This window comes from Lethenteron reissneri, chromosome 41, assembly GCF_015708825.2.
Source record: "Lethenteron reissneri isolate LAM-NWPU_2019-01 chromosome 41, ASM1570882v1, whole genome shotgun sequence".
NCBI classification, from domain to species: Eukaryota; Metazoa; Chordata; class Hyperoartia; order Petromyzontiformes; family Petromyzontidae; genus Lethenteron; species Lethenteron reissneri.
Window position 1 is genome coordinate 12,516,881 of NC_083819.1, and position 18,353 is coordinate 12,535,233.

At 50.5% G+C, this 18,353-nt stretch overlaps 1 protein-coding gene across 2 annotated transcripts in view; it reads right to left on the reverse strand.

Annotated features, from left to right (window-relative positions):
* Positions 1-5,153: 5,153 nt before the first annotated feature.
* INO80 (INO80 complex ATPase subunit) overlaps positions 5,154-18,353 on the reverse strand; it is a 98,512-nt gene continuing 85,312 nt past the window's right edge. For both annotated transcript variants that reach the window (XM_061568707.1, XM_061568708.1), the window contains exons 29-37: positions 17,079-17,173; positions 16,827-16,899; positions 13,935-14,093; positions 12,820-12,922; positions 12,349-12,443; positions 11,115-11,261; positions 10,234-10,375; positions 7,605-7,871; positions 5,154-6,341 (exon numbers count right to left, since the gene is read on the reverse strand). In XM_061568707.1, the coding sequence (XP_061424691.1) occupies positions 6,103-6,341; positions 7,605-7,871; positions 10,234-10,375; positions 11,115-11,261; positions 12,349-12,443; positions 12,820-12,922; positions 13,935-14,093; positions 16,827-16,899; positions 17,079-17,173 (1,320 nt within the window). In that variant the 3' untranslated portion in view covers positions 5,154-6,102. The remainder of the gene's footprint in view (positions 6,342-7,604; positions 7,872-10,233; positions 10,376-11,114; positions 11,262-12,348; positions 12,444-12,819; positions 12,923-13,934; positions 14,094-16,826; positions 16,900-17,078; positions 17,174-18,353) is intronic.

The following is an 18,353-nucleotide window of genomic DNA, read 5'->3' on the forward strand; positions in this document are numbered from 1 at the left end:
TCCAATGAGTCATCCATCCAAGGGAGTGGGTATGCGTCGGCAACTGATACCTGATTGAGCTTGCGAAAATCGACGCAAAAGCGTAGACTTCCGTCCTGTTTTTTCACAAGCACAATGGGGGCCCCCCACGGGCTATTAGACGGAGAAATAATGGCTGCGGCCAATATCTCGTTGACCGCTTCATGTACGTGATTTTTTTCCTTGGGCCTTAATCTATAGGGGTTTTGACGAATGGGGGCGGCGTTCCCCGTATCAATATGATGATGCAACAGGGATGTGCAACGCTAAAAACGTCGAAAAATTCTAAGAGAAGCGTGCGAAGCCTGACTCGTTGGGCATCAGACAACTCGGGGCTCTCAGAACAAAGCGCGTCCACCCATGAGTCATTGCGCCCCTCTCCCTGTTCCACAGCTGCCACGACCCGGCCCCATCCCTACCCCCACAACCGGCGGGTGAAGCGTGTGCGAGAACAGTACCCGCCTGGATGACGGAAGTCTCTAGGCCTGCATTGAGAACCTTAAAAAAGGGTTCTTGGTCCCTCGCGACCAAAGTCTGCGCTCCCATCAAAGTCAACCCCCGGGCCATCTTGTTCGAGGGGGCCAACAAAATTCCCTCAGCGGTCGCCTCTCCCCCCAGCTGTTTACGCAGTCACAGAGGGGAACTAACATTTGGGCCCCGGGGTGAATTTTAAGTCCTCGTCGCCATCCACCGCCCCGATGGTAATTCAATACAGCCCTGATCGATGAGGACATTTAATCGATGAGGGCATTTTACCCAAAAAAAATCAGTGCCCAGAAGACAGGGCACAACGAGAGATCTAGAGACAAGTACAGGCCCTGTCATCCGGATGTCACCAATGCACACGTCTGCCGAAACCTGACCGACAATGCCCAGGGACCCCTGTTTGCCGAGAAACACAGAACCGCAACGGGACACAGCGAGCAAATCATGGTGGCGGACACACCCGTGTCAATCAACATCCCACCTCCATGCCCTGAACGGTGCCAATGATGGCCAAACGAAGCCGCCGCGGTGACAACGCGGTGGCCCAGTGCCGACCACTCGCTGTTTTGCCGCGGCCACCCATCGTTCCCCACAAGCTGTTTAACACACTCCGCAACCCGACCTGACCCGACCGTATGACTCGCGAAATGGACGCGACGCGCAAATGAGGTGGGTGAAGTGGATGCAAGGACCAGGTGTGTGGTGCGTCGCGACTCGCCTGCGGGCCTGACGGGGTGGAGGACGACCCGGAGGAGGATGATTTGTGTGGTCCTTCCCGTTCGGCGCAGCAGCCGTTGGAGATGTGGCCCAGTCGACCGCATCTATAGCAGATGGTCGGGGAGAAGGTCCCCCTCCGAGTGTCCTTCAGCCGTCTCCGGCTGTCGTCGACCCTGAGCCACTTCATGCCGTCGAGCGACTCGCAGATCTGTGAAGGCTGGGCATCTTCGGGTGCCCCCACCGCCGCGGGCGAACCGATGCATGCCGCCACCTCCGCCCAACGTTTGCAGGCATCGCGCTATGCATAGCAAAGACAGTCTGTCGTCCTCCGTGGTGGGAAGAACGACTTTCTGATGTCCCGCGCCAACCCCAACAACCGCTTGAAAACCAGAGTCCAAGCTGTCAGCATCCATCCTCGGGTAGGCAGCCTGCGCCAGCGACACAAGCGCGCTGCGAAAGTCAAGGGCGTCTCCACCTACCCCCGCCTTCGCGCAACGAACTTATGTCGCATATTAGATGGCTTGTCAAAAATTCCTGCCATCTGCGCAAGTGCCTGCTGGAGCATCTCATGATCTTTTGGCGGGATGGCGTAGAAAGCACCCAAGGCGTCGTCGAGGGTAGTCAGCAATGCTCGCAGCGCCTCCGCGTCCGTCCACCCCGCTAAGTCGCAGGTGGCTGTGAACCGGCGACGGAATGCCGCCAAATCAAACCCTGCAGCGGTGAACTCCTTAACGCAGGGAAGGGTCTTTTTCAAAGCTAGCACCTCCGCATGCTGTTTTGGCGGGAGGTTCGTCGAGCGAAGCACGCCGTCCCGCGATAGGTCGACGTTGTCGTCTGCGCGTGCGGGCTGCAAAATCGTTGTTTCCTGTGCGTCCGCTGAAATAGTAGGCACGCGCGTGCGGGCTGAGCAGCCGGGGATTCCCCCGCATCCGCTAAAATGGCGGCCGTGAGCGCGGGCTGCGCGATCGCGGTTTCCCACGTGCAGGAAATGGCGGCCTCGTGGTCGTCTCCCCACAGCGGCGGCCCGCCGTCCCTCTACAGCGGCTCCTCCAGCCCCATTTCGGCTGCTAATACGGTGGCCGTTAACAAGTCCGCGAGGCGGGCGCTCCGCGATCGACACATTTTCATGGGCATTGGCGGCGCGGCGAGGTCGGGCTCCTCTCGCTGTTCCGCCAACTGGGCTCCCACGTACACCATCTCCGGGATTACAACACCCGGGGCTGTCTGGAGAATCAACCCCTCTTCGTCCTCGTCATCCGAAGATGTCTTGGTAAACTGTCTTCTTCTCGTGAACATTTCACAATACTAGGTTACCACTAAATTTCGCACTTTCTGACACCAGATGTAGTGGGTTATAAATAGGCGCACACCGAGTCTTGGAGGCAACACGTTTATTTACTAACATAACTCGAGCCAGTTAACATAACAGATAACTGCGCAATGCTCTGAAGTTAACTATGTACATTTTGGATTAACTATGTACATTTCGGGTTAACTACATAGGGTGGTGGCCACCGCTCCTAACCACTGGAACGGGATTCACTATATGGTGGGACCAGGACAGCTAACACGCTGCCTGATCCTCGTGCGCAGAGACTGAAGAATGAATTGAAGGCGGCTTTATTCCCGGGTCGAACAGCCCAGCTCCCTCTTGGGACTGGGCTTATAACCGCTGCGGTGTGACCGGGCTCCGCCCCTGGCCACGCTCCCTTCTAGATCCTTCGTGGAGGCTCAGTCCCTACCACGTGGCCCTCTCACCCCCTTCTGGGGGTCCCCGTGCCCTCTCGTCTGGTCACATGCTCTCGCGGGTTCACGCAGGCTGTCATGTCCTGACCCGACCTCCGTGATACCCGGACCCTGCCCTCTAGTGAGCCCCGTAATGCAGTACACACACTGGTGCCATAAAACGGCACCCCGCATACAGTACCACTCTTCCCTCGGTACTGTCGCTACACTGTAGTGATACCATTTATGTCGCTACACTTGTAACACTCTCAACCCGGCGTACACACCCCTCCCTGCACATTAACAATAGCACACAGGAAGCTCCTCAACCTCAACAGGGCTCATCAGCGTGTCCCATCTGCAGGCCTTCCGCTCTCCCTGGGGGCTGCTCATTTATATAAACACGGCCAGGAAACTGCCCTGCTGCACTCACCCATAAAGCTCCCCACAGATATATTGCACACGTCAAGGTTCTGCGGGTTTTGGAAGGAGACGGGAGACAGCCGATGACGTAGGTTGTTGAACATTTCTCGTCACTACGTCTGGATGACACGTCTCAACCAGTGGCTCACTACTCCACCAGCCCTCAGTGACAGTGGTGTGTCTGTACACGGTGTTACTCTGGTCACGAGCGGAAATGAGGTTTACAAACGGATACATTCGTACACAGCCTTGGTGTCAATCCACTGTCCAGTGAGGCCCTCCCCACCACGCCATGCGGTGTAATATTTGACCATACTTCACCACACTAGTATGGGCTCAATGATTTACTTGACAATTAGTTCTGTCAGAATCCAGGCTACTAGTTTGGAATTGTGGCCTCTGATTGTTTCAATTGGACACTGCAGCTAGAACAAGCACTAGTGCAGTGCTCTTGTTGAGCGGGTAAAAGTTTGTTTTGTGTTACTGGTAAGAGCAAGGAAATTAACCGATGAACAGTTTGCTACACGTATGGAAATGTATCGAGCAATGATCGTCAAGTGTTTAGCTTCTCAACTGAGAAACCAAGACAGCTGCCACAGCTGTCTAGGTTATATTCCATCTTCTGGAGTGGCAGTTGAACCAACGGCGTTAATTTGTCAAATCTACTGCAATCGGTTTACCAGTTCACGCCTCTTGGACAAATAACCAGTTAGCGCTTGACAACCCTACTCGAGTTTTGTCTGCATCCCATTACTCAAAACGCCCTGGGTGGTCAGCTGTGATCCATTACAATACAATAATCAGATAATATGTACAAGAAAGCATTGTGTAAGCAAGATTTTAAAAACAATCATTGATTGCCGATTTAAAAAATTCGGTCTATGCTACCAACACACAATGGCCTACTTTTGTAAATGCAGTCAGGTTCTTGAGTGTTCACTTAGCAGAAGTAGTGGTTAGTGGAAATTAGTGGTTGGCAGCAGGAAGACAATCAACTCGTGGAATCTAGCCACAAGTGGTATCCTAAATCAACCGGTTACCAGAGAAGAGTATTTATAAACATCTATTGTCTGCTGGCCCACAGCTTTCCCTGCAGAGCCAACACATTTCACTGGACACGGTGTGGTCCGGCAATCTTGGGCCTGAACCAACGAAGCAATTGGGGGAATCACCCCCGCAGTGGTTGACTGAATAACAGGCCTTTTTTTCTGCGCAGTTTCACTTCAAGGAATTGATCAGGGGGGACACTGCCCCCATGCCTGCGTTCCGCACGGCGGGAGCGAGCGCAAGGGGCCCCCCCACAGGGGGCTCTGAAAGGGGAAGGGGCAGAGCCACAGGTGCGGAGAGTCTCGCTTCCCGGACGCGGCTTCCACTCGCGGGAGGGATCCTGCAATGGGCCGAGCATTCCACAGTCATTGTTGTCTATCGAGGCTGGGCATATCTTGCGGGGGCTCTCAAGGTCAATCAACATCAATATGGGCAAGTCAATAACAGTGTTACAGGTCGACTACGGTGATGTACAAGCAGGGAGTGATGTTCCTGTGCAGTGGGTTGTGACTCAGATCAACAGGTGGCTAAGCACAATGCTTGATCGATGACAAAAGCCATGAAGAACAGCTTCACTATGTAGAATGTGGGTAGGGTGGCTTTGTAGGCAGTTGGTTCCAAGATGTGACCAAGCACAATGTCCCCTGCGTGTCATCGCCCGACCTAACTGGAGCATCGTAGAAGCACCGTCCGAAGTGGCACGTTATTGTGGACAAGTCAGGCACAAAGACTACAAATAATATTAGAGATTTATTTCATACTTTATAAGCAACAGTGGCTCACTGGCAAAGCTTTTTATACAATTGTCCCATTGTTACAAATTGCATTTATATTATATGTAATTACAGCTAAAAAAATAAAGCCCTTCAAAATGTGGGCCTTTCCTCAACCCTGTGTCTGCGAGAACGTTATTTTAATAAAGCCTTTTTGCTTTGACGTCCAAGCATGATCCGCGTGTAACTCCGTGTAACGCACACGGACCTTCCCAGCGGCAGACCCAGCACAGAGCCGAGCCGGGGCCGTGTGCAGCGCGCCCCTCTTCCCCGACATCACCAAGCGCGAGTGCACGCACACCAAAACACATGCACACTACTGTGTGTTAACGAAACGGAGCAGCCATAATCAAACCAACGGGTTATATCTATTTAAAAAGGAACGTACGTGTTGGTCAGTTTGTGTATTGTCAGTTTCTTACAGGAACACGTGGGGACTGTCACATTGCCCAACGACCAAACTTGCAGGATGTGTGGGCCGTGCGGTTTGCCACCCGAGATCAAACAGCCGAGCTTTTGCAAGTGGTGGGGGAAGCAGCGGAGGGGGTCCCCGTTGCACTAGGGTGGGCTTTGGTGCTCACGTGGCACCTTCCCGTCGTCTGGGTGTGAGAGGTGGTCAGCCCCTCTGCGTCGTTACGCACGGGGCCCCCTCTTGCAGTTGTTGCAGAGGGCAGGAGTAAAGTTTGTCGGTCACTTGCCGAACAACGGGATGAGTAGAAGGCGGCGCGTTACCTCTCCCGCTCCAGCCAGCGTACCCCCCCCCCCCGCCCCCCCAAAGCTGGGCCAGCTGCAGTCAACACTCATCACAAACCAAACAATGGCATTGCTGCTGCCTAGACCCCCATTGTCGCCACCTGCGTTCTCGTTTTATTGGAACAGTCTTCGTCTGGCACCGAAACGTTTTGTATTTTCTCTATGGGTTGGCTGAGGTGTTGGCAGGATTTTTTCCGTGCCTGCGGCCTCCGTGAGACAAAAACTGCTGCTGCTGCTGCAGAGACTTGCGGATCGTGGGAGGTAGCTTGCCAGCAGCTCGCCCGAGAGCAGCCAGCGAGGAGGGGTTGCTGAAGCCGGTCGTGCCTTGGGAGGATGTGGAGCCACCAAACCCAGTCGCGGAGGTGGGTGGGGGAACCAGAGGGGCCTGCCGGGGGCTTCCTGTCCACACAAACACAACACACATCCTTTTGTCTCCGCGCCACACGTGCACTTGGGTGCTCCTGCATCGTGGCACAAAGAACAAGTGCACAGCACAGGAACACCGGCCACAATTGTGGTCCAGGGAACACACACTGTCAATGCAACAGCGGTGTTTAGGAAAAAGGGGTTTGGACTGAAATGCATTATCTCTTTGCCGGGGTAAACCGGGGAGTTGTGATGCATGTGCAGACGATGTTAGATTTACCTAAACAATAACAAAGAATTTAAAAGTAATTCATGTCAATTAATGTGCCACCCAGGAGGCAAGTTAAGAAGGTGGTGTCCATTTCATTGGGGGCCGAGTTTGGGCCCCAAACATAGAGGGCAATGTTCTTCATTACAAGGCCCGCAGGACACTGGCGGCCCCCGGTCGCCTTTAGTGCGGCCCCTCACGTGCAGCTCCCAACAATACACAAATGTGAAAGCACCCCATCTTCGTACTGTCAAACCCCAATGGTTTCAAATGTGTGGCGGCCCTCAACAATGATGATGTCTTATCGGTATAGGGCGAAGAGACCCACCTTGCCCCAGTACAGACAGGCTGCATATCTCCTCCATATGTCGAAGCTTTTCAGCATTATTTGGGATCTTCTAGGAAGCTAAGCGACTCATAGCAACGAGAACGAAGAGTAGAACCAATGCCTCTCAGTCGGCATGATCTCCACCGGCCTAGTGGCAATCACATTACCTGTACGGCCACCCAGCCACTCGCATACACATACTGCACGAGATAAAGATTCTTAAATGGGATCTCACCGGGTTCATTCAATCATAATAACCACACAAAGTGCAGAAATTAAGAGCATATGTGTCTGTTCATTTATAACTAAACAAATTTTTTTATTTTACCAGGTAAGGCCCACTGAGCTATATAGCTTTTTCAGATGTGACCTGGCCACAAATGATAGCTCAATAAGGTGGCTTATGTGGAAATTAATAGCAGCCAAATACACTAAACGCGTGTTTCAACATGTGGAGGGGAAAACTGTAGGACCCGGCAAAAAATCCACACGACCACGGGGAGACACGCAAACTCCAAATAAACAGCAGGCGCCACGACCTGCTGCATACCAGACGAGGGAGTTAACATCTCGCCACCGTGATGCCCTTTATTCTCTGTCAGGTTGACACTTGGACGATGGCGCGGTACCCAAAGACGGACATTTACAGAGGTACCATCGAAACCGCGGGGGGCTGTCGCATTAGATGGGGCGGACGTACCGTTGGTATCCTTGCTCACGCTGTAGCCGTATGCCGCGTAAGCTGCCGCAGAGGCGGCCGCCGCCCCTGCCATGGCCCCTGCCATGGCCGCCGCGCTGCCCGTCGTCGACTTGCGGCCTCGGCCCCGGGTGGGCCCCGCTGTGGCGGCGGCGAAGGCGGCGCCGATGGCAGCGACGGTGGTGGTGGTCGGCGCCTCGCTCTGCCGAGAGCGGCCTCCGCGGCTCCGCGCCAGCCCTCGGCCCTTGGGGAGGCCTCTCCCCGCATTCTCTGCAGCACAAGGGGTCGCCAAAGCACCGCACACGCAACACGTGACTCTCACGAACTACCACAAGTTGAACCAAGACAACCTCAAACTACTTAACAATTACTAAACTAGACGAAAGGAACCCGAGGAAAACATGAATACGTATCTTGATTCACAGGACTAGAGGACAATCTATCATATAAAGGCAGCTGTCTTTGCAGGCGCAAAATCGTTAAAGGGCATTCGATCCTTTCTATTCGGCGGAATGTCAGATGACTACATCCTTTTTTATAGTGGGAACAACGATATTTAGAGCAACAAGCACTCTATTGCAATGTCAATGTCTGCCTACTTGAAAGAATAACCTGGGAGCACTCATCAGCCTTGGCAGCCCTGAGCCAGTGGTGGAAATTCCACATTACCATGGTAGAGGCCGGTTTCTCTACAGGACGACCAATGTTGACTTCCCAACAAAGTGGTGCTCATTTTACTTGCCGTGGTGGCGGGATGTTATTTCCCTCGCCTGGTATGTAGGAGGCCGTGGATTCAATCCTGATCCTGACACCTGTATGTTTGGAATGTGCATGTTCTCCCCGTGGTAGTGTGGATTTTCTCCGGGTCCTCCGCTTTTTCCCTCCACATTTATAAACATGCATTTGGAGTGTTTGGCTGCTATAAATGTCCACGTGATGAGAAGCCACTTTGTTGGGCTATCATTTGTGGCCAGGTCGCTTCTGAAAGAGAGTTATATAGCTCAGTGGGCCTTAAGTTGCCCTCATTTCAAAATATGATCTCGGTATTTACCCTGAATCCCGGGGATCATAATTATGCCGGCCTACCTGACTTGCATGTGAAACCGACCAGTCGTTAATGTCACTTTTCTATAATTGATTAATGCCCATTTTCTTCTCACGATCTGCTTTGTTCCGCCGTATTTGTAAAGCAAAAATATACGGCCATGTGTCATTAAGCATGTCATATATATTCATATTCATGTTCATTAAAAGTTATTAGCTACTAAAATGTTGTTTTACGGCAGGTATCCAGACATTATTAACCATTATTTGGTAGCAATCCTAAGTCATTAACCTATACAGTCATACCTCGGTATACGACCGCTTTGGAATACGTCGAATTTGGTATACGTCGTGTTTTGACGAGAAAAAAATGTCTTGGGATACGACGTCTTGCTTGGGATACGACGCGCTTGCTAGAACTTTTATGGGTCGGGATGAGTCACCGCGTACAGTACACAATACTGTTACGGCTCTAACAAGCCGTAACAGTATTGTGTGGAATGACCACATAATTTCACACTTCAGGAACATTCTTAGAAGAAGGCAAAAACAAACTTCAATGGACAGGTTTTTAGTGAAACTCAAACCTGGTGAGCCTCAACCAGGCCCAAGTCAAGAAAAAAGACAGAAAAAAGAAAGAGATAAAACCCCAGAATTTCAGCTTCCTGAAGTTTTTTTATGGAAGGGGACTCTCCTTCCAAAAAATAACATCTCCTCCTCCTCCACTTCCTCACCACCATCCTCGTAGGCTCTGAACTCCTCTCAGCAAGGTAAAGTGACGTTAAATTATATTTTTATTTCAATTTCTTTTAACCCCATTAATGTATAATATGCCATATAAAATATCATTTCTTATACTCTGGAACGGATTATTTCCTTTCCCTTTATTTCTTATGAGAAAAATTCGTTTGGTATACGTCATTTTTGGTATAAGTCCTACCTTCTGGAACGAATTAACGACGTATACCGAGGTACCACTGTATATTAAAATGCAGCCAAGAGTAGTGTACAGTGGCGTATATCCATAAGACATAAATCCCTAAAGTCAATGTTCAGTAATGGTAAATCATTTATGTTTCTCCTTCCGTGGCTGCTCCCTTCTGTGTTTCCTGCCCATTGCCACGCTGTAGCCATGTGCTCGGCATAGCAGAAAGACAGTCATGGCGGCCGCACAGGAAGCAGGTGCATGTGGTGCGGGCCGTGCATGCCGCAGTCGGTGTGGTGCAGGCCGTGTGTGACGTAGATGAGGTGGGATTGGCCATGTGTGACGCGGTAGGTCTGGTGACATGGGCTGTGTGTGACGGAGTAGGTGTGACACGGGCCGTGTGTGACGCAGGTGTGGTGGCACGGCCCGTGTGTGACGCAGTGTGGCACGGGCCCTGTGTGACACAGTGTGGCACGGGCCGTGTGTGACGCAAAAGGTGTGGTGGCACGGGCCGTGTGTGACGCAGTGTGGCACGGGCCGTGTGTGACGCAGAAGGTGTGGTGGCACGGGACGTGTGTAACGCAGTGTGGCACGGGCCGTGTGTGCCGCAGAAGGTGTGGTGGCACGGGACGTGTGTGACGCAGGCGCGGGACTCGCGCGCACCGAGAGGCTGGTCCGCCGCCACGCTCCGTGTGGGCGTGCTGCAGTGGCTGGCCGGCGCGCCATCATCCACGATCACCAGCATGTCGTTGCTGCTCTCGTCCAGAGGGATGGAGCCTGGTTGCAGCTCGCTGCCCAGGGACATCTGAACCATACACACGCAAGCACATCACGTCCAGATATCTCCCGTGTAACCTATTAAGGCCGGCACGGCACACGATCCGATGTTTACACATTGCAGCAGGTAGTAATTTAAGGCTCAGTCGACCTAGGAACGGTTCAGATATCTGCCACTGATGTTGTCTGTGAACGGGAATCGAACTGGGGGCCACTGAGTGTGTGCGAACTGCTGGTATGTTATTGATATTTACCAGAGAAATGACACTGAATGCTTGTTTAATTAATGTAATTCGGGTGAAGTCGCCTCAGGCCAAATGGAGATATTAACTAATTACTGATGGGGTCCACAGATCAGTACTGAACTTACGTGGCTGGGATTGCTGTGCAGTCCTCTATTTAACCACAGAATTACTTGCAAAATTATCTTTGCTCATTTACATTTTGGTTACGCAATCGTTAGTGGCCAATGACAAGGACACTCCGCATACAGCGCTGCAACGGCAACTTTTATTCCAATAATTTAGGATTGCAAAGCAAAAAAAAAACTATAACGCTCATCATTTATTCTTGCAGATCGAACGCACACACGCAGCTCGCGCCAGCCTTCGGTGGTCACGCCGGCCTGGCGCCGCTCACCGGCTGGCTGTGGCTCACCGGGGCTCACCACTCACCGGCTCGCCGTGGCTCACCACTCACCAGCTCGTCATGGCTCACCAGTTCACCACTCACTGCGGCTCACTATCTCACCACGGCTCACCGCTCACCTCGCTGTAGGGGCTGGGCTGCGCCGAGTCGACGCTCACGTAGCACTCGTCCCACTCGGCTGACGTGTTCGAGTTGTCGGCAGATGGCAGCGAGGGGGGCGCCACCCCGATCTCCAGCCGCATCCGCTTGCCATACCCTTCCCCGACCTGCTCTCGCACCACCACCGCCACCAAGCAGGGGCCCACAGGCACGCCGGCAAAACGTTACTGGGGTGGTGATGAGGCCCCACCGTGGCACGTTCGCTGCATTTTGCCGAGGTTCGTAAATCGAATCCGGTAGGCTGCCCATGGTTAATACTGCAGGCGCGTTAACCGTGAAATACCCATCGCCTGCTTCACAGTGGACGTTAATATTCCATTACATCATTCGAAAAAATTGTAGGCCATTATATGCTGACGTCATGCTCCTATGAATGTGAACCATACCATCTTCACAATAGCCTTGTGCCATAAGGATGGCGCAAATACCAAATTTCCTCAATCGTTGTTCCTGGACTATTGCAGTAACAACTGAGTAATGGCTTCTCAGCAATGCAAAATGCACCAACAGAATGTGAACACAGCATGAATGCACAAAATGCATGCAATATACACACAAGCAACTTAACACATACGCTTTACCAGCCACTATTACGATGATTCATGATTTATTAATGGGGTTAGGCCACGTAATGATCCGGTAAAATCTGTGTCCTAAGAACCTCCACCACCCGACACATTAAAAAAACATAAAATGGTCGTGTGGTGTACAAGCGTGAAATGTGCCATTTGTTTTTGTTTCAGTTCACCGGTGAGTAGAAGAACAGTTCTCAAAATCAAATTTAGTAAGTTTGGCCCAAAACTAAAATCAATTAATGACGGCGCATAAGAAAGGCATCAATATTGCACAAATCACCGAGGACCACGCTGGGTGGGGCGTTGTGCAGACAGGGCGAGTGGTGAACCTTCTCAACGGCTGCAGATGAAAAAGGCACTAAAACCTGACGTGACTAATATTCTTTGAAGAAATGTTGAACTAGAAACAGACTAAAATATAACACAAAGGAGGGAATACGTCTTTCTAAAACAAACGGAAAATGTTGTTGCTGCTGGGGAGGTGTGCGGCACGGCGTGGTGGGCACGCAATGCCCGCCACGCCATCGAGGCGCGCGCACGGGCACGCACGCACACACACGGGCACGCACGGACACACACGGACACACACGGGCACGCACGGACACGCACGCACACGCACCTGCTGCTTCTCGGCGTACTTGTCTCGCTTGCGCTTGCGTTCCTTGGCGCGGCTCACCTCCTCCTGCTGCTTCTTTTCTTCTTGACGCATCCGCACTGTACAACCATCACCAACGACAGGTGCTTCCAGGAACCCGCTAGCACTCAAACTGCACTGGTAGGGAGGGAGCTTCACCAAGTTTATGTGAATCACCAACCCTCGTATGTTGTTGATGTATGTGTGTTGAACTAATTTTGCACCATCCAACCGTGCTAATCGCAAGTGCGGGGGAAAGAAATTCGTTTTTGCCTCTACAATGTTCCACTCAAGGGCGTGCAAACACAGCCGCCGCTGCCTGCCGCTTAAAATTCTTTTCACTAAGATGTGGTTTTGCAAAGCCATTTGCCCATAAAACAGGCGGTGCCCTCGGCCACTGTCAGGGTGAGTGCTGGCAGCAAGAGGCTTCAACAACGCCGTCCCTCTCGCTCTTACGCTTTTTCTCAAGCTCTTCGTCGTCCAGAAGCAGGGAGACCACCTCCTTGGGCTTCAACGCATCCGGTTTGAAGTTGCTGCCCGAGATCACCATCTTCTGGATCTGCACGCGGAGAGGTTCCCCCGTTTCAAGTTAAATGTTTGTGAGCCGGGCGAGAACGCACGAGACGCGGGCAGTGCAGACACGTTCATAACTCGATAGTGAATCAAACAAAAGTGTCGTAGTGCAGAGGGTGTTAAGCTCCCCGTGGTGGATAGCAGCTGCACATCCCAAGTGTACATCTGCCATTTATTTGGAGCCAGGGCGCATTGAGACCAACATGGGACACCCTGGTAAGAACTTCTGCCAGTAATGACCACAAGTGTGCACGATGGGAAAGAGAATCCCTGGGTACATACAGCAAACTAAACCGTTGTTTTAGACTAGTATAATCAATTGTGTTCATTATGTAGTGGCGAACTATACTTTTTTTATTACCAGTGTTTACACACGCAAAAAGCTATTTCTTCAAGCTGATGTCTCAACAAAGGGAATATGAACCAAACACGTTGTGTCTGACAAAGACAACATTCCCCACAAACCTTTCCCAGTGCTCTGAATGGCTGTGCAATCATGTGTGAGTCACTCTGGATATTTTATGAAAAGGAACTCATGGCTAGGTCTGATATAAGCTATTAGAAAATACAAATTTTGTCAGTCCACTGCTGACTGCTGACCTCCCCATGCCATGTCAATTATGGGGGTTGTTTGACCATACTTCATCACTTTCGGTATGGGTTGGTGAAGGAAACAAGGACCAGTTCACATATCGATGGTGATGTTAGCTATGGCTGGGAATCGTGCTCAAGTAGCTGGGTTTAGAGCACATTGCTAACCAATGTGCCATTGCTCCCCCAACTGAGAGTTTCACGGAGGAAAGATTGGAAACGACTGGGTTACACCACGGCGCTTCTATGCTGTCAACGATGGCCGGACAAAACGTCGCGGAAGCATTCTGGAGTAATGGGCTTTATGCCAGATGGCTTTGGCTGAAAGTGTTCAGCGGCCTGATACGAGAGCAGCAGAGCGAGCGGGCGCGGGCAATGGGGTCGGGCGTGATGGGGCGGGCGGATACCTCGCTCTTCTCCTTAGCGCGCTGCAGGATGCGCTCCTCGATGGTGCCCTTGCAGATGAGGCGGTACACCGTCACCTGCTTGGTCTGGCCCAGACGGTGAGCTCGGTCCATCGCCTGCTGGTCCACGGTGGGGTTCCAGTCACTGTCGTAGAAGATCACCTGCGCACGCGGGCAGTCACCCCCGGCCTTATTAGTCGTTCCAATATTCACAAGTTGCTCAACATAAAAGGTAGGGTTGCCACCTGTACAGATTTGACCTGGTCGGTCTGGAAAATGGTATCTGATCGGGTGGTAGGAATTAATTCGGACCGAGATCTGGTAAGGTTATTGTGTTGATGATAGACCCAGGCTGAACGAGAAATGGGTGGGTTTGGTCTGTGGGAGAGGTGGCAACCCTACCATGAGGAAACAACTATGTCCCCCACATGGGCAACGACTGTCCAATAACGCAGCCCTGACACAATCTGGCTTCTTCAAAAGTCAAGGCATCCAAGTGATAATTCTTCATGGATTTCGATTTAAAGCTTTCGTGACTGCAGGGATTCATCTTCTTGGTTCTTTCGGTAAAGTCACGTAGAAGGGAAGTAATAAAATAATAAAAATAAAACATAATAAAACAATTCTCACGACGTTTCGGCCACAACGCAAGCAGCCGTCCTCAGGTGAAAACCAGGTCCGTCGAGGCGACAGTCTGAATGAAACAGCACACGAGCTTGGAGCATATATATAAGCTGGGCGCATTGACAAAGGAATTTGCATATCAAAAGGAATTTAGCATATTTATGGGAAATGCAGGAATGTGATTAGTACTGCATATGCATGTGCATTATGCAGGATTAACAGCATCAAAGGGAGCTGCAGTTGCTGCTGCTGCTGCTGCAGTTACTGCTGCTGCAGTTTCTGCTGCTGCTGCAGTTGCTACTGCTGCTGCAGTTGCTGCTGCTGCAGTTGCTGCTGCTGCTGCACTTGCTGCTGCTGCTGCAGTTGCTGCCTTATCCATTTTAATATAACACTATGTGTTATTCTACCCACCCTAATGTGTATCACACTGCTATATATTTACTATACAATTACGACACCATACATTACTCTGCACACTGCACCATGCCAGTGAGTGGAACGCGGTCTGAAACACGGTAGGACAAACACCTCAGCCGTGGCAGATCACTGTTACAATTCAGTGGGCTCACATGACATTGACTTCTCCAAGACAGAGGTTCTCTGCAAGCCATCTGGCTATCATGAGAGATTCGTTCATGAGGCGATCCACATATACAAACACAGAGACAATTTCAACCGAGAAGATGGATTCTGGCTTAGCAATCATTGGAAGGACGTAATAAACCATTTCGGATCTTAACTGATTGTGTTCACGTTACGGTGACTTTCAGACCGCGTTCCACTCACTGGCATGGTGCAGTGTGCAGAGTAATGTATGGTGTCGTAATTGTATAGTAAATATATAGCAGTGTGATACACATTAGGGTGGGTAGAATAACATAGTGTTATATTAAAATGGATAAGGCAGCAACTGCAGCAGCAGCAGCAGCAAGTGCAGCAGCAGCAACTGCAGCAGCAGCAACTGCAGCAGCAGTAGCAACTGCAGCAGCAGCAGAAACTGCAGCAGCAGTAACTGCAGCAGCAGCAGCAGCAGCAACTGCAGCTCCCTTTGATGCTGTTAATCCTGCATAATGCACATGCATATGCAGTACTAATCACATTCCTGCATTTCCCATAAATATGCTAAATTCATTTTGAAATGCAAATTCCTTTGTCAATGCGCCCAGCTTATATATATGCTCCAAGCTCGTGTGCTGTTTCATTCAGACTCTGTCGCCTCGACGGACCTGGTTTTCACCTGAGGACGGCTGCTTGCGTTGTGGCCGAAACGTCGTGAGAATTGTTTTATTATGTTTTATTTTTATTATTTTATTACTTCCCTTCTACGTGACTTTACCGAAAGAACCAAGAAGATTCTTCATGGACTTGCAGTGTTTCCAACACCGCACAGCCCAATGCCTTGGAGATAAACTTCTGCTCACTAGGCCCAGGAGACAGCCAGAGATCTTGCGGCGTGAATGGGCTGGGAATCCCCAATGCATGATTTGCTTCTGAACATAATCTCTCATCCACAAGGCCATCCCTGTTTTGAGGCTGGCCCGACTGGCCCCTTTTTGAGGCATTCCAAAATCAACTAAAATATGCTCTCAATCTACATCTTATAGCCCTCTGAAAGGCAAGTCAATGCCCTTTCCAAAGTCAATAATTGCATTTGCATAAGGATCATAGTTCTACACGGCAACAAATCTAAAATATGACAATAAATGACAATGTATTAATAATGATATTGCTGTGTTTTTTATATACACCAGCCAGTGTGACCCAGCACATTATAACTCATCTCAAACAATCGTAAAGGCACCACCCAGTGGCAACTGTCCCTCTAGGTGCAATGTGACTCAGCATCTGGCCTGCCAGTAGCGGGTGGGGGGTGTGCTTTGTGTAATCAAAATTGCGCAATTTTCAGGTAAATATGTTATTTGGTTAATTTAAATCGCGACGCTGCTGGCACACTATGGCCTACTCTTGCACTTGATGTCGAGGGGATCTTTAACATCCACTGTGAATCAGATGGTGTGTAGTATTATCGTGGTTATTACACCCACAACAATATTCAGGGCGGCTGCTAGATTAGAACCGTGAACCTCTACGACAACCGCCAGGCCATATCACCGTGCCGGTGACGTGGTTAATCTCTACGCCGGAATCGAGAGGAAGACGGCTGGAAAATGCCAAGTTGCTGACGCAGTTCGATTCACGAGAGAGAGAGCGTTGAGGCCCTCCGCGCCGGGAAATGGCTGTGCACCCCCCGAGCGCCGGGGAAGCTCGTACCGTGTCTGCGGCCGTCAGATTGATGCCCAGGCCACCCGCCCGCGTGCTCAGCAGAAACACGAAGATGTCCGATCTGCGGGGAAATGCATCGGTCCGTCACGGGGACGCTCTGTCCACTCAGCGCACTGCTCCGTCAATGCGCGAGCGCTTTAACGCGAGTGAAATGGCAACATCAATCCATCCCTAGGGTGCTTCACAAGAAAAAAACAGCACTTCGTAGGGAGACCGGTAATGACGATACGACAGGGGTACCTGGTCTGGAAGTCGGCCACCATATCCCTGCGCTCGGAGATCTTTGAGGAGCCGTCAAGGCGGATGTACGTGTGGTTGCGGTACACCATGTACTCCTGCACCACGCGGGACGGAACAAGCGGCGCCATCATCAACAACAACGACTCCGTTCGGCTCGGTCAAAGTCCAGGCCCTCTAGATATTGCAACACCACAGGGTTCGGTGACATAAAATGCAACAACTCAGAACCCCACTGTTAAAAACTTTTCAGGAGTGTATATTTACGTGAAGCAGGGGTATATCACATACATGTATGGGAAGATCTTTGATCAGCTCGCATTATTTGTGGTAGGCTCGCAATCACCATGTCATGAGGTCAAAGTATGATTAAGGTTGAACTGAGTCAAATGAATAACCCCTGATGGGAACATTTGGTAGGAGATGCCAGTTTAAGTGCTGTGGTTACACTTGGTCCCATCACAAGGGTTTTCACTGGGGACATAGGGGCCGTCCATAAATGACGTCACGCACCTAGGGGGGGGAGGGGGGGTCAGACATTTGTGACGATGTGTGATGTGGGGGGGTTTTAGAAATGTGACGTCACGTAAAAATGCTCAACTTTAAATAAATATAAACACGTTCTACTTAATTAACTAGAATTGTTATAACACTAATTTTTCATTATTAACTTTTTTATTATTTAAATTTATTAAGGTCACCTTTTATTTATAGTATAGATTATATTATGATGTTAAACATAAGAACCGGAAGTCAAACTACGTCACACTTTTATAGAGAATAATACTTCGTCAGGAAGAGGAAGTGCAAATACAAATTTTTTGCAGTCGTTATATTAAAAACCTCTCTCGAGAAACGGTGCCTTAACGCGGCGAGAGTTTGTGTACGTCTGAGAAGCTGATCGCTATACCGTCGAGAGCCTAGTGCTCTCAGAAGGGTCACCCAAGGCGGGAAGACTTCAGTGGAGACGTCAGACAAAACCCGTTTCGAAAGGTCCCCACATGACCTTTTCAAATAAATTGTGATCCAAGAAAGCAACGGGAAACTACTTGGATTATTTCTCCCTTGAAAACTTCAATGATGACAAGCAAAATCAACAAAGGCCCTGAGTATTGGCGTCCTTTAAATAGGACAGGGGTGCTAAGAATCTCCGAGCTTGTGTCAAAGAATCCTTTCAAAGTAGCAACTTGGAACGTTAGAAGTTTACTTCAAGCAGGAAAACTAGCCAATGTCATACAAGAAATGGATCGACTTAAAATCAACATAATCGGTCTAAGC